Here is a 15,957-nt window from a genome sequence, read left to right on the forward strand (position 1 = left end):
AACCCCCTCCCTATCGCTGTATCCTCCTCCAGCCCCTAAACCCCCTCATCTCTGTATCCTCCACGTGCCCCTAAACACCCTCCCTATTGCTGTATCCTCCTCCAGCCCCTGCACCCCTCCCTATCTCTGTATCCTCCTCCAGCTCCTACACCCCTCCCTATTGCTGTATCCTCCACGTGCCCCTAAAACCCCTCCCTATCTCTGTATCCTCCTCCAGCCCCTACACCCCCTCCCTATCTCTTATTCCTCCTCCAGCCCCTACACCCCTCCCTATCTCTATATCCTCCACGTGCCCCTTCACCCCCTCCCTATCTCTGTATCCTCCTCCAGCCCCTACACCCCCTTCCTATCTCTGTACCCTCCACCAGCCCCTACACTCCTCCCTATTGCTGTATCCTCCACGTGCCCCTACACCCCTCCCTATCTCTGTATCCTCCTCCAGCCCATACACCCCTCCCTATCTCTGTATCCTCCTCCAGCACCTACACCCCTCCCTATCTCTGTATCCTCCTCCAGCCCCTGCACCCTCTCCCTATTGCTCTATAGTCCATGTGCCCCTTCACCCCTCTCTATTGCTGTATCCTCCTGTAGCCCCTACACCCCTCCCTATCGCTATATCCTTCTCCACCCCTACACCCCTCTCTATTGCTGTATCCTCCTCCAGCCCATACACCCCTCCCTATCGCTGTATCCTCCACGTGCCTCTACACTCCTACCTATCTCTGTCACCTCCTCCACCCCTACCTATCGCTGTATCCTCCTCAAGCCTCTACATCCCTCCCTATCTCTGTCACCTCCTCCAGGCCCTACAACCCTCCCTATCCCTGTCACCTCCTCCAGCCCCTAATCCCCCTCCCTATCTCTGTCACCTGCTCCAGCCCCCTACACCCCCTCCCTATCTCTGTCACTCCCTACACCCCCTCCCTATCTCTGTCACCTGCTCCAGCCCCTACACCCCTCCCTATCTCTGTCACCTCCTCCAGCCCCTACACCCCTCCCTATCTCTGTGCTCCTTCATTCTTCACTCCATCATTGGCAGGTATGCCTGTGTTTACCAAGGGGTTTAACGTCTGGAATACGCCCCCACATTCTCCCACCAACCCACACAGCGCTCTATTTCCTTCTGAGTTCATTTAAGATCCTCCTTAAAATCTAAACCTTTCTCCAACCTTTCGTAATTTCTTGTCATATCAAATTTTGATGGATAATCTCTCCCTTGAGATGTTTTTCTACATTAAAGGCACTATAAAAGGAAAGTTGTTGCTGTTCTAAGATGTTGCCAATGGCCATTGCAGGTTCTATTGCCATGTTGTCAGGTGTACGTTTAGGCCTGGTCGGTTGTAAAATTCTGTTCAATGAAACAATTTAAAAATCAGTTATACAACAACAGGCAACTTGTCTAGTTATTCTTCTTAGCCACCTACAGTTCCCAGGATTTATTGAACAGTTTCACAATTTGCCGGGATGGCATTTAAACTCATGTCTTCTGGGTCACTAGGCCAAGACCAGAACCATGACATGGAATTGGATAGAGTGGGGTCATGGGGCTAACTGGACTGCTGGCTTGGGTTCAGTGGGCCGAATGTCCTTTTCTCTTGTATTATAATGACATTACTGTGCTACCACAATGCATCTTTTGTCAGGTGTGGCACAGTTGGTAGCCCTCTTGCCTTTGACTCAGAAGATATGACTTCAAGTCCCACTCCAAAGTCTTGAGGACAAATTCTAGACTGACCATCCGGTGCAGTACGAGGGAGTGCTGTACCGAAAGCATTGCTGCCGTTTGTATAAACATAGAGATCAGGAGTAGGCCATTCGGTCCTTCAAACCTGCTGTAACATTCAATATGATCACGGCTGATCATCCAACTCGGTCCCCCGTTCCTGCTTTCTCCCCAAAATCCTTTGGTCCCTTTTGCCCTAAGAACTATATCAAACTCCTTTAAAAACATTCAATGTTTTGGCCTCAGCTGCCTTCTGTGACAGAGAATTGCACAGGCTCCCCACGCTCTGCGTGATAAAATTTCTCCTCATCTCAGTCCTGCCCCATATCCTTAAACTGTAACCCCCTGGTTACGGACTCCCTGGGAATATCCTTCCTGCATTTAGCCTGTCTGCAGGACATTAAAGCACCTACCCTTTCATCTGGAATTAGAAGATAACATGATATAATTTTAGGAAAGAATTGGTGAGATCTCGCTGTGTCCTAATCAATGTTTATCCCTCAACCAAAAAATAATCATCCCAGTCATTATTGCAGTGTTGCTTATGGGAGCTTGCTGTGTAGCAGATGGCTGTCATTGTTTCCAACATGTACAAACCTCACCTATCTCCGGATATCTGAAAGGTGCTTTGTAAATGCACTGAAGTCTGTTTTCTTTTAACTTTGACAGCTACAGCATCCAGGCTGAATGGGAAACCGTTCCAGTGGCAGATTCAAGATGGGAGCCAGTGGTTAGATGTGGCCCACGATGACATTATAGAAGCACAATATACATTGCCGACTGTGGAAGGGATCTATCTGCACACTGCTGGATATAGGTAAACACTGCACAGGAGCAGTTCAGAAAGCCTAATCTTTTACAGAAATCTGTTTGTGGGATAGAGTGTGATTGGAAAGACCAGCGTTTTCTGACTTGCCTTACGGTGTTCAAAACAATAAGGTGTTTGGGTAAAATAGATTCGGAAAAGCTGTTTTCTCTGATAGCAAGCAGAAAACACAGGATATTGCAATAAGTCCAGATCAGGAGGAGACAGGAAAAAGTCTCCTGACTCAGTGAGGGGTTGTGATTTGGAACACGTTGCCTGAAAGGGTGATGGAAGCAGGAACCTTCAATAGAAACCTGGATAAATAAAGGGGAACATTTTTGCAAGGCTGTAGGGAAACAAGGAACTGTTAGATCATCTCACAGGCTTTTCAGAAGCAGTGGGAGAGGTAGGGAGAGAGGCAGAGAGGTTTAGGGAGGGAATTCCAGAGCATGGGCTCCAAGCAGCTGGAGACACAACTCCCAGTGATGGAGCGATGGAAATCTGGGTGGTGCTCTCGTGGCTGGAAGTGGAGGAGTGCAGAGATCTTGGACGGCTGTAGGGCTGGAAGAATTCTTTCTTCTTCACTTGTGGGCTGTGAGTGTCTCACTGACTGGGCCAGCATTCGTTGCCTGTCCCTAATTGCCCTGGAGGAGGTGCTGCCTCCTGGAAACACTGCAATTCACAATGCGTTTGGATACCCACAATGCAGTTAGGGAGGGATTTCCAGGATTTGCAGCCAGCAACTATGCTTCCAGCTGCCCAGAACACCAATCTCTGGAATTCCCACCCTAAAACTCTCAGCCCCTCTGCCTCTCTCTCCTCCTGCTCCTTAAAAGACTATGAGGTGATCTAATCTTTCCTTGTTTCCCCACAGCCTTGCAAAAGTGAAGGAATGGCAATATTTTACCATGTTGGAGGGGAACTTGCAGAAGGTGGATGTTTCCACGTCCCTGTTCCACTTGTCCTTCTGGATGGTAGGGAATTTAGGGAATAGTGAAGCTGTGGAGGAATTTGTAAACAAGGATGAGAATGTTAAAATGAGGGTGTTGCTAAACCAGGGGACAGTGTATGTCAGTGATTCCAATGGTGTGGGATCAGTTAGAGAGTCATACAGCATGGAAACAGACCCTTCGGTCCAACTCATCCATGCTGACCAAATTTCCCAAACTAAACTAGTCCCACTTGCCTGTGTTTGGCCCGTATCCCTCTAAACCTTTACTATTCATGTACATGTCCAAATGTCTTTTAAATGTTATAACTGTACCTGCACAAGAATGAGCAGGAGCTTGAATGCAGCATTAACACTGGCAGAGAGCAACTGGGTCAAAAGCCTCTGCCTGTGTTTTAAGATTTGATATCTTGAAGCTTTAGCTGACAATTTGTTTTTCTCCTGATGAGTGAATTTCGGTTTCTCTCTGCTGGCAAATTGAAGTGATGGAAACCTGTTCTCACTGAGCTGTTCCCAGGAACTGTTATAGTGCGATTTCATGATGAAAACTAAAACTGGGGAAGATTACAACAGATGCCAAATAGTGTGAATTATCAAACATCCTGAGCAGGTCGTGCAGCATGGGGAACCTCTCAAATCAGTGTCCCTTCCTCAAAACGGTGAGTGTGAAAAATTAGGATTCTTCATCTTGAAGCAAAGATGGTTAAGAGGTGATTTAGTGGAGGTTTTCAAGATGTTTGAGAAGCTTGATAAACAAGTAAGGTGTTCCCTCTGATGAATGGGGTCTGTAAACAGAGGCCATGGATTTAAATTCCTTGATCTAGAGGGACGACGTTGAGAAATTGCTCAAGTCCGAGAGATACCAGGATCTGGAACATTCTGACTGAAAAGGTCCAAAGCTGATTCTAGAAAGAATTTGGAAAAGGAGATGGTTGGATACTTTGAGATGAGGAGCTGACAGACGGGTGAGGGGTAATGTGGAATAAGCATGACTGCTCTTGCACTGAGCTGACACATGGCTAATGGGTTGAATGGGCTTGTTCTGAACTGTAAGTATTTGGTGTGAGCACTGATTGTTCTAACTTAGGTGTTTGTCATAGAATCATGTGGCATGGAAACACTCTCTTTGATTCAATTCGTCTGCACCAACCAGAAATCCCAATCTGACCGAGTCCCATTTGCCAGCATTTGGCCCATATCCCTCTTAAACCCTTCCTATTGATATACCCATCCAGATGCCATTTAAGTGTTGTAATTGTACCAGCCTCCACCACTTCCTCTGACAGCTCTTCCATACACGCACCACCCTCTGTGTGAAAAAGTTACCCCCTCAGGTCCTTTCTAAATCTTTCTCCTCCCAACTTAAACCTTTGCCCCTCTAGCTTTGGACACCCTGGAGAAAAGACCTTGGCTGTTCACCCTATCCATGCTCCTCATGATTTTATAAACCTCTATAAGGTCAACCTCCAGGAAGAATAGCCCCACCCTGTTCAGCCTCTCCCCATAGCTCAAACCCTCTAACCGCAGCAACATCCTTGTAAATCTTTTCTGCACCATCTCAAGTTTAACGACATCCTTCCTATAGAAGGGAGACCAGAATTGTATGCAGTGTTCTAAACCCTTGCGTTTGTTTGTAGAACAATCTATCTGGACTTTGACAAGATGGAAACCATTGGCAGCAATTTCAAGCTACAAAGGCTGACCTTTCCACAATCTCAGCGGATTGATGAATACAGCTGGTATTTTCTGGATGATCATTTCTGGAGGGAATATGGAGTTCAGGTAGCATTCTAGGCAATTGCAATAAATATAACATTGTACATACTCGCTCAGTGAATACAACATCTGTATCTAGTTTGGTTAGGCCACAGCTGGGGTACTGGTCAGCACACTATAGGAAGGATGTGATTGCAGGAGAGAGGGTGCAGAGGAGATTCACCAGGATGTTTGAAACAAAAACAGAAAGGGCTGGAGAAACTCAGTAAGTCTGGCAGCGTCTGTGGAGAGAGAAAAACAGAGTTAAAGTTTTGGATCCAGTGACCCTTCGTCAGACAGTATCTCTGCTTTCTCTCCATAGATGCTGCCAGACCTGCTGAGTTTCTCCATCAATATCTGTTTTGTTTCGAATTTCCGGCATCCGTAGTTCTATGTTTTATTTCACCAGGATATGCCCGGGATGGAGCAGTTTTGCTACATAAGCTCAAGCTGTTTGCTTTGGTGCAGGGGGAGCTGTTGAAGGTGTATTAGAAAAGAAGGAGCATGGACAGGGTGGATAGAAAGTAGCAGATGCTCTTGGTCGAATGGCCAATATCAACAAGGGATCATTTCAAAGTGAAAGAAGGTTTAGAGGGGATTTGAGGATTTTTTTTCACCCAGAGGATGGTGGAGGTCTGGAAGGCACTGCCTGGGAGGGTAGTTGAGGCGGGAAACCTCACACAACCTTTAAAAAGTACTTAGATGAGCACTTGAAATGTCATAACATTCAAGGCCATGTGCCTCCAGCAGGAGAGTAGGACCAATGTAGGTAGTCATGTCTTTTTTGTCAGTATACTCGACGGGCTGAAGGGCCTCTACTGTACTGTATGTTTCTATAATGTTGCCTTTATACAGAATATTGTCATGTATCTAATCCTTTTGCCCTTATGGGGATAGTATAAGTTTCTTTTTGTATCCTTGTACAATTTTAAGAAGTAGAAAATGTTGAACACTCTGGTTGACACTATTGTGACCAGGAAGGGAGGAGGGAGTTGTTTCTGCCCAGTGCCAGCTCGCTTTTTAATTGTTTTATCCAGTTCCTGAAATGGCCAATCTTACGCTTTCTCTCTATTAGACTCAAAATACAAAGATCCATGTGTCAAGTTTCTTCAATAAACAAAAAGAATTGATTTATTAAAACAAAACTGATTAAAAAATGATGAAAACTGGTTAACACACTTTATAATATAAAAATATAAATGTTTATCTCACCAAATAACACAAAACACACACAAATTGGATAGAATGCAAGGTCTGACTTAGGGCACAAAAACATATTTGGCCAATAAGTCTTAATCCTTAAAGGGATAAAAGGATACAATATGGAATGTTTATTTTAAATCTTTCCCCTCTCACCTTGAACCTATGCCCTCTAGTTTGGGACTCACCCACTTTAAGGAAAAGACCTTTGCTATTGACCCTATCCATGCCCCTCATGATTTTATAGACCTCTATAAGGTCACCCCTCAGCCTCTGACGCTCCAGCTTTTCTCAGACCCCCCAACCCATCAGATGCTCTTCAGTGGGTTGGTGCAGACTCGAGGAGTTGAATAGCCTTTTTCTGCTGTGTAGGAATTTTAAGACTTTAATTATGGGGAAGATTCACTAGAATGGTTCCTGGGAGAAGAGGCTTGTGCTCATTGAAACATAACATTCTAAAGGCGACTGACAAACTGGATGCTGAGAGTTAGTTTCCCCGGCGGAAGAGTCTGGGACACAGGAACAAAGTATCAGGAGAAGGGGCTGATCATTTCATGCTGAGATGAGGAGAACTTTCTTCACCCAAAGGGTATGGAATCTTGGGAATAATTGCAGTCCGCTAAAATATCTGCTTATATTGTCCAGGGCACCGGCCTCAAAACTACATTAATCACAAGTTCTGATATTGAATACGAGTTCCAGACGGCTCCTCAGAATGTCTTCAATTTTAGAATTGGAAATTTTAATTACACCATTAATTTTCAAGGTATGTGTTTGTGTGTGTGTACGCACATATAGGTGTATGTTTGTATGTGCATACATGTCTGTGCACATATGTGTCTGCACAGGTCTGCCTGTATATATGTGTGTGTGCATGCGCGTGTGTTTGTGTGTGTGTGTGTATGCGCACGCACGTGTCCCTGTGTCTCTGAGTGTGTCCTGTGTATGTGTGTGTGTGCCTGTGTCTGTGTGTAGTCATTTGCTTGTGTGTGCAGCCTGGAGTGTTCTGCTGGGTAAGTGTGACACATTTCTCTGCTTTAACCTTTCAGCAATGATCCAGACGAATGTTCAAACAGGTATGAGGAGAAAGGTCAGGAGGAGGCCCCGGTTTACCTCCATGAATCAGAATCCAAACAGGTTAGTGCAATGACAAGAATTAACTGCGTTTATCTTAAACAATGATGGAATGTTGAAGTGATTTATTCTTAAACAACAACTTGCATTTATATAGAATTGCTGGAAATAATTGCTGGAAAAGCTCAGCAGGTATGGCAGCACCTGTGAAGAGAAATCAGAGTTAACGTTTCTTTTCCGGTGACCCTTCCACTAAACTGATTTCATTGTTGGTGTGGCCAAACATCCCCTTAGTGTTGAAGGTCTGTCTGCCCTTGTGGGTGGGTTTAAAAGACCCCACAGCCTCTCATCATAAATAAGCTGTCTGAGTCAATATTTATCCCTCAACCAAAACCTGAATAAAACATATTGTTGGTTCTCGAAATGTCAGCTTTCCTGCTCCTCTGATGCTGCTTGGCCTGCTGTGTTCATCCAGCTCTACACCTTGTTATCTCAGATTCTCCAGCATCGGCAGTTCCTACTATCTCGATATTGTCGGGTCGTTACTGTTTGTGGGAGCCTGCTGTGCACAATTGGATTGAACGTTTACTTCATTACAAAAGTATTTCAGTGTGTGTGGAGTGGTTTGGGACATCCTCGGGATATGAAAGGTGCTGTATAAATGCAAGGAGAAGGAGAGGGGTGACAGATTTTGTTAAAAATGAGAAATGAATAAATTCAGTAACAGTTGATTCTGAAATCTACAGCATTTCAGGAGCAATGGGTAACCCAGCTCTGTCAAACACCCTCCCCTCATGCACTTGGCAGTTCAAAGGTGACCATGGCCGTTGGCTGGACTACAGGAGATTGGTAGGTGCTAAAACATATTTTCCATCATGTTCCTCCTCGTCACCTGCCCAAACCTGTAGATTTAGGTCCAACACTAAAATTCAGTATCCTGAAATCCCCACCATGTCCCTGAGAGAAACCTGGAAACTAGAAAAGTAGTTCTGCCAGGAATCTGTCCCATTAAAACAAGGCCAGAGAAATTCCAGAGGGGATCTGGTGGATGAGTAAATCCTACAATTGTCAACCCTATAAAGCCACCAACCCCGCCCCGTCACTCCACCCCCCCACCACTCACCATTACTTACCACTACTCCCTGTCACCCCCCATCACTCCCCATGACCCCACATTACCGCCTGTTACTCCCAACCACTCCCTGTCACTCCCCACCACTCCCAACTACCATTACTTGATGGAGTTTAAAGGATGGTGACTGATTGAAACTTACAGAATACTGTGAGGCCTGGATAGAGCAGATGTGGAGATGTTTCTACTAATAGGAGAAACTGGAACCCAAGGACACAGCCTCAGAGTGAAGGGAAGACTCTTTTAGAACTGAGATGAGAAGGAATTTCTTCCGCTGGAGGGCAGTTAATCTGTAGAACTCATTGCCACAGACAGCTGTGGGAGGTCAAGTCATTGAGTGTCTTTAAGACAGAGATAAGTAGGTTCTTGATTAGTAAGGGGATCAACAGTTATGGGGAGAAGGCAGGGGAATGGGGTTGAGAAACCAATCAGCCATGATTGATTGGTGGAGCAGACTCTATTGGCTGAATGGACCTAATTCTGCTCCTATATCTTATGGTCTTACATCACTCCCCACTACTCCCTTCACTCTCCATCATTCCCCTGACAACATAAAGAGTATTTTCCCGTTACATTGTAATGCGAGGTTTTTGCTGGGCACAACTTGCATTTAAATATCACCTCTAATTTACCAGAACATTTCAAGTCATTTCATAGGAATATCAAATATCCAATGTTAGCCATGAACTATATAAGGAGATATTAGGACAGGTCAAAGAAGCACATTTGAAGGAAAGAGAGGATATGTGAGGGAAATCCAGGGCTTACAGTGCAGGCCAGTGAAGGCACACAATTTTTACACAGTACGATCCCACATTGAATCAGTGAATGTAGTGAAGAATTTGGCAGGAGGACAAGAAGGACTCCTTCCCTTCTTTAAATACAGCTGTGGGAATGTCTCCTCCATTTGAACAGGACTAGGATCTCATCTGAAAGGCAACTCCTGTGTCAATATATCACCCCTTCGGCACCATGATAACTCATCAACTTATATTCATTTCAAGTGCAGAGCAGGTTTTGTGTGGGCAATGATATAGATCAGCATGACTGTATTACAGTGCCGAGCTGACACTCTGAGTCAGAGCTGCTGCCACCAAATCTGTTGGATATTTCCATTTTGTTTCTTCCTTCCACAAGATCAAAATATCTTTTCTGAAGAAACATCCACGAACCCATTGGGTGTCCATTACACAGCACTCCTGTGAGAATATTTCCAACCAATCTGTTCTGAGATGTTATTACACACTTCTGGAGCAGGTGGAACATCCTGGCTCAGAGGAAGGGACACTACCACTGTACCATAAGCGCTCTCTAACTCACACCTTTCTTCGCTGACCTCCATCGGTACCACTCCAGCAACAATTCCACCAGAACACCCTCATCCCTATTTCTGAATCGATCCATGGCTTTGCCCCATTCCAGGTCTTGCATGAGGTACATTCCCAATTCTCTTTGCCCCACCTTTGGTGGATGAGCCTTCAACTGCTGCCTGAGCTTGAAGCACTGGAGTTCCCTCACTTTGGCTTCCTGTCAGCATCTGTTTAATAACTAGCCCCAGTGAAAACGCTCTACAATGTTAAAGGTGCTTCTGAACTGCAAGTTGTGGGGCAATTCCCTGCTCTTTATAATAGCTTTGGGTTTTAACATGTTTTTCTGAAAGGTGGCCTCACTGGTATGGATCACCCACTCCCTCCATCCCTCCTTCCCACAATATTGTATTTCCTCATGATCAGTACAGTAGAGCTTATGACTGAGGGCTGGAAGTTGTTGGCTGACACCCCAGAACGTCTCTGAGGGGCGTGCAGGCCCATGTGGGTTTGTTCTGGTGGATGTTAAAAATCAATGTCACTTCTTAGAAAGAGATGTTCTGACCAACATCTGTCCTTCAAACATCCTAATCAAAAATCAGAGAATTGTCACAGGCCAGAAGGAGACCATCCCATATCCCTTGCACATTATTTCTCTCCAAATAATCATCTAATGATCCGCTTGAATGCCTCAGTCAAACCTGTCTCCATCATATTTCCAGGCAGTGTATTCAAGACCCTAACTATGCACTAAGTGAAAAAGATTTTCCTCACTTCACCCTTGTCTCTTTTGCACTTCACTCAAATTTGGGAAGCACGGTGGCTCGGTGGTTAGCACTGCTGCCTCTTTTGCACTTGCAACCTGGGTTCGATTCCACCCTCGAGCAATTGTCTGTGTGGAGTTTGCACATTCTCCCTGTGTCTGTGCGTGTTTCCTCCGGGTGCTCCGGTTTCCTCCCACAGTCCAAAGATGTGCAGGCTCGGTGGATTAGCCATGCTAAATTGCCCATAGTGTACAGGGATGTGTACAGTAGGTGGGTTATAGGGGGCTGGGTCTGGGTGGGATGCTTTGAGGGTCGGTGTGGACTTGTTGGGCCGAACACTGTAGGGATTCTATGATCTAAATTTATGCCCCTTTTGTTGACTTTTTTACAAGTGAAAACAGCTTCTCCCTATCTACTCTGTTCAGCCCTACTCATGATTTTGAAAACCTCTATTGCGTCTCCTCTCGGTGTTCTTCTCTCCAAGGAGAACAGTTCCAACTTCTTCAGTCTCTCCTCATCGCTGAAGTTTCTCACTCCTGGAACCGTTCTTGTAAATCACTTCTGCACTCTCTCCAATGCATTCACAACTTTCCTATAATATGACACACACAACTGGACACAGTGCTCCAGCTGAGGTCTAACATGTGTCTGAAATCCAATGATGTCTGCAAACCAGACATCTTCTAAAACTGCTCTGGGTGAGTTATTATTATTATCAGAGGAGTAGGAGAATTTATCGGCTTGTTGAGCCCAGTGCTGCATTGGCATATGTCATGCCCCGTGCTATATAAGTGCTCCAAGTAACTTGTGACCCAACTGCACCCAAACCTTCTGACCTGAAAACCAGCAAGACCCTAAATCCAGCACAGACTCTATCCTTTGCTTGCCAGTTTTGAGACATGGTCGCTGTAGAATCATTGGCCATTCTGCTGTTAGAAAGTAAGCCTGTAATTTTGCACCATCATTCTGATTTCTTGTTTAAATTCTGCAGGGTGAAGGTGGGATTGCTTGCTCAATCAATAGTCAAGATATTGAACAGAGTTATCAGCAGAATCCCCAAGGATCCCTGCAATTTACTGCTGGCCGCTTCCAGTACAGACTGGATTTGTCAGGTGTAGTCTTTTATCTATCAATCAGGTTTAAAATGCAGTGGTACTGGATGTGTTGTCTGTGCTTCTCCTGTTGAAAGAATTATCCATTTCGTCCAACACTCCTGCTTTTTCCCCACATCCCTGTAGTTTTCTTCCTTTCAAGTGTTTTCCTGATTTCCTTTTGAAAATTACTATGAGTCTGCTTTCACTGACCTTTCAGGCAGATTTCACCTCACTCTCTGAGTTCTTTAGCCAGTTCCCTTCAATCTGTCTCTCTCCTGGACCTGACCCTCCTGCCCTGGAAACAGTTTCTCCTTATTTGCTCCAACAAACCCTCCATAACACCTCAATTCAATCTCTCCATAACCCTCCCTGTTCTAAGGAGAATAAATCCCAGCTTCTCCAGTCTCTCATATGACAGTTCATGTTTAAAGTAACTGAAAGTTGTTACTAATATAACTCAATCATTATCTTACTGAACCAAATCCATATATTATCCTGGTCTTGTCATCATTATGACAGTAAGACTGTGAAACTGACCACAGCTCCAGCTATTCAATGGCACACTGCGAAATGCAAAGGGACACCGCTAAATGCAGACATTCAAAATAACCCTGTTTTATTTTTGCGTCTCCACAGCATGCAGTGTTGAAGATCCAGACCACAAAAAAAAATCATTGAATGAGCTTTGACTTCCTACCCAATTCTGCTTACTTTTAAAATTCTTGAAAAAGTTACGCCTTGTCAAATGAAATGTAACTAGGTTTTAAATAGCACAGTGCTGCTTTCTTTGGAACAACCTCTTTGGCCCTGATTAATAATTAAATTAGTAATCGATTAATAATTAAATAATTAATAAGTATATTAGTGAAACATCAAGTTTTTCCTTGCCATGACACAAATTCTGCCAATTTAAAGTAAAAATGTTTTTAGAATTTTGTCGTCTATTTCAACTTCCGCCTCAATCCCACAGATGTGCACCAATCTTTGTTTTCATTTAAAATGATCAATACCTGTTGTTTCCACTTGGCTGACTGTGGGAATTCTTGAATCTGATTGGCTGCTTAGTCTGCTCAGTGATATCTGCATTGCTGGATGGCGGATTACATTAATTTGGAGAGAGCAGAATTCATGTGCCTTACAAGTGTCTTCACGGTCAGCAACAAGTACTGACCACTGACCACAAAGTTCAGGCCACAGAAATAATTAAAATTTATGTGAGGGAAACTGATACAACCAGTCCATGTTGGTGTTTATTTTCCATTTCCTGCCCTGATCATTGTTTTGAATATTTTGCAGCCATGACACAAACCAACCTTTTAATTGGCACTAGGAGAGCAGTGAGGCGTTTGGAAACACCTAGCCTTGGGGGAGCTAATGCGTAAGTGTGTAATATATTAGTAACACAGACCACAGACACAACAGGAATATTGATATCAACAGAATTCTGCATGAAATATGATTAATCCACATTCATAATTTGCTCCTTTTCTTTAGTACTGATTGACAGTGTAAGGGAAGCAAAGGCGAGTGTTTTTAAGATTTAATCAATTTCCCTAATTGGCGTGTTCAGAGATGTTATCACACACCTCTGGAGCAGGTGGGACTTAAAGCCAGGCCTCCTGGTCCAGGGGTAGCAACACTACCACTGTGCCACTAGAGGGACAGCAGTGGGGAGTGTACACTAATGAACAGAAAAGAGGCAGCCGTTTGAGGTGTTGGTGGCAACTGAGTCCAAATGGGGAGACAATTCACACAAAAGATTGTGATTGAGTCCGGATTATTCTACCGTGAAGTCAGATTCCTAAATGATGCCTGATCCTAAAGCACTTGGATGTGGATCATCACTTGTCGTTCTCACCCGGGATCCAGACTGCAGATTGAGCCCAGGACTAGGCTACATATAACCATGCGTTGTGACCGGTTAAATCCTATCGTTGAATCATGGGGGACAAGCAGCCAGGGAACTTGAGAACACTGAACACTGGCTTTCCATAACTCACCTCCTCACCCACCAAATCCTATCCACCACCTACAAGGCACAAGTCCAGAGTGTGATGGAATACTCCCCACTTGCCTGGATGGGTGCAGCCCCAACAACACTCAAGATGCTTGACACCATCCAGGACAAAGCAGCCGCTTGATTGGCACCACATCCACAAACATCCCACTCCCTCCACCACCGACGCTCAGTAGCAGCAGCGTGTACTATCTACAAGATGCACTGCAGAAATTCACCAAAGATCCTCAGGCAGTACCTTCCAAACCCATGACCACTTCTATTTAGAAGGACAAGGGCAGCAGATACATGGGAACACCACCTCCTGCAAATTCCCCTCCAAGCCATTCACCATCCTGACTTGGAAATATATCGCTGTTCCTTCACTGTCAGGTCAAAATCTTGGAATTCCCTCCCTAATGGCATTGTGGGTCAACCTACAGCAGGAGGACGGCAGCGGTTCAAGAAGGCAGCTCACCCCCACCTTCTCAAGGGCAGCTAGGGACAGGAAATAAATGCTGGCCCAGCCAACGAAGCCCACATCCCACAAATGAATAAATAAAACATACCAGCATCCATCCACAACTCTTTCTCTGATATATCGATAGTATCATTGGGGTGGCCTCCCTATCTCATCCAGAATTGGAAAAGTTCATCGGTTTCACTTCCAGTTTCCACCCTGCCCTCACTTCCACCTGGTCTACCTCTGACTCTTCCCTTCCCTTTCTTGACATTTCTGTTTCCAGTTTTGGGGATAGACTGGCCACTAATATCCATTACAAACCCACTGACTCCCACAGCTACCTGGACCATACATCCTCACACCCCGCTTCCTGTAAAGACTCCATCTCATTCTCTCAGTTCCTCCGTCTCCGTCACGTGTTCCAATGTTGCCAGTTTTGACAAGGGAGCCTCCGAAATGCCCACCTTCTTCCCTAACCAAGGATTTCCCAGCTCCATTGTTGACAGGGCCCTCAGCAGGGTCTGATCCATCTCCCGCACTTCCGCCCTCACTACTTCTCTTCCCTCCCTCAACAGACCCTTGTCCTTACCAACCATCCCACCAGCATCCACATCCAGAAGATCATCAGACGCCATTTCTGCCACCTCCAGCGAGATGTCACCATCAGATACATATTCCCCTCCCCTCCCTTGTCCGCCTTCTTCAGGGACCGTTCCCTCCGGGACACCCTGGTCCACTCTTCCTTCACCCCCAACATCTCCCCAAATCCCTACGGCACCTTCCCCTGTAACCGCTGAAGATATAACACCTGCCCATTTATCTTCTCCCTCTGCAATATCCCCAAGGGTCAAAACATATCGTCCAGGTGAAGCAGCACTTTACCTGCACTCCCCACAACTTGGCCTATTGCATTCACTGCTCTCTTCTACATTGGGGAAATGAAGCTTAGACTGGATGACCACATCACAGGACACTTGCATTCTGTTCACAAAAAAGGCCCTGAACTTTACGTTACCTGCCACTTCAACACACCACCCTGTTCCCTGGCCAACATCTCTGTGTCATGTTTGCTGTAGTGTTCCAGCAAAGCTCAGTGCAAGCTGGAAGAATAGCATCTCTTTTTCCACTTGGGGATCCTGCAGCCTTTAGGACCCAATATAGAGTTCAATAATTTTTAGAATTTGAGCTCTTCTATGTCCTTACCCCAGCACCCCCACACCAGGCCTTGTTATCACAGTCTGCTATTACATAGCACCTATTGTTAGCCATTTATTCACCCTCCCAGCCAGATCATTACCCACACCTTTGTCTGTCCAACTGTTCTTCACTCTCTTTCCATCCCCACCCATTGTTTACTCCCTATATTTAATTCCCCCATCTAAATCATTACCATTTATTGTGAAGAGCTAGGTTCCTGGCACTGATCCCTGCAGGAGCAGGAATGTCTTGCTGCAATTGTACAGGTGCTTGGTGAGACCACTCCTGGAATATTATATACAGTTTTTGTCTCCTTATCTGAGGAAGGACATTCTGGTGATAGAGGGAGTGCAATGAAGGTTTACCAGACTGATTCCTGGGATGTTATAATTGACAAATAGGGAGAGGGAGTAGAGCGGTGGGAAGGGTGTGGAGGGGGAGGACAGTGGTGGGGGAGGTGTATGGGTGTGGATAGGGAGGGTGTGGTGGGGAGGGGAG

General features: G+C 45.3%; 1 protein-coding gene across 1 annotated transcript; it reads left to right on the top strand.

Annotated features, from left to right (window-relative positions):
* The first annotated feature begins 1,627 nt into the window (after window positions 1-1,627).
* LOC109915784 (protein mono-ADP-ribosyltransferase PARP12-like) lies at window positions 1,628-13,855 on the top strand. The gene is made up of 8 exons (XM_048607466.1): window positions 1,628-1,643; window positions 2,393-2,540; window positions 5,115-5,259; window positions 7,078-7,198; window positions 7,482-7,569; window positions 8,253-8,355; window positions 11,701-11,821; window positions 13,100-13,855. The coding sequence occupies exons 1-8, from the start codon at window positions 1,628-1,630 to the stop codon at window positions 13,183-13,185; spliced, it is 828 nt and encodes a 275-aa protein (XP_048463423.1). The 3' UTR covers window positions 13,186-13,855.
* The last annotated feature ends 2,102 nt before the right edge of the window (window positions 13,856-15,957 follow it).

This window comes from Rhincodon typus, chromosome 18 (assembly GCF_021869965.1).
Source record: "Rhincodon typus isolate 14 chromosome 18, sRhiTyp1.1, whole genome shotgun sequence".
In the NCBI taxonomy this organism is placed as follows: Eukaryota; Metazoa; Chordata; class Chondrichthyes; order Orectolobiformes; family Rhincodontidae; genus Rhincodon; species Rhincodon typus.

Bases quoted from the DNA above. Each gene is read 5' to 3' on its own strand.
- LOC109915784 (XM_048607466.1), top strand. The intron at 7,199-7,481 runs GTATGTGTTTGT...TTAACCTTTCAG, and splicing joins TTACACCATTAATTTTCAAG to CAATGATCCAGACGAATGTT. The intron at 7,570-8,252 runs GTTAGTGCAATG...TGAAATCTACAG, and splicing joins ATGAATCAGAATCCAAACAG to CATTTCAGGAGCAATGGGTA.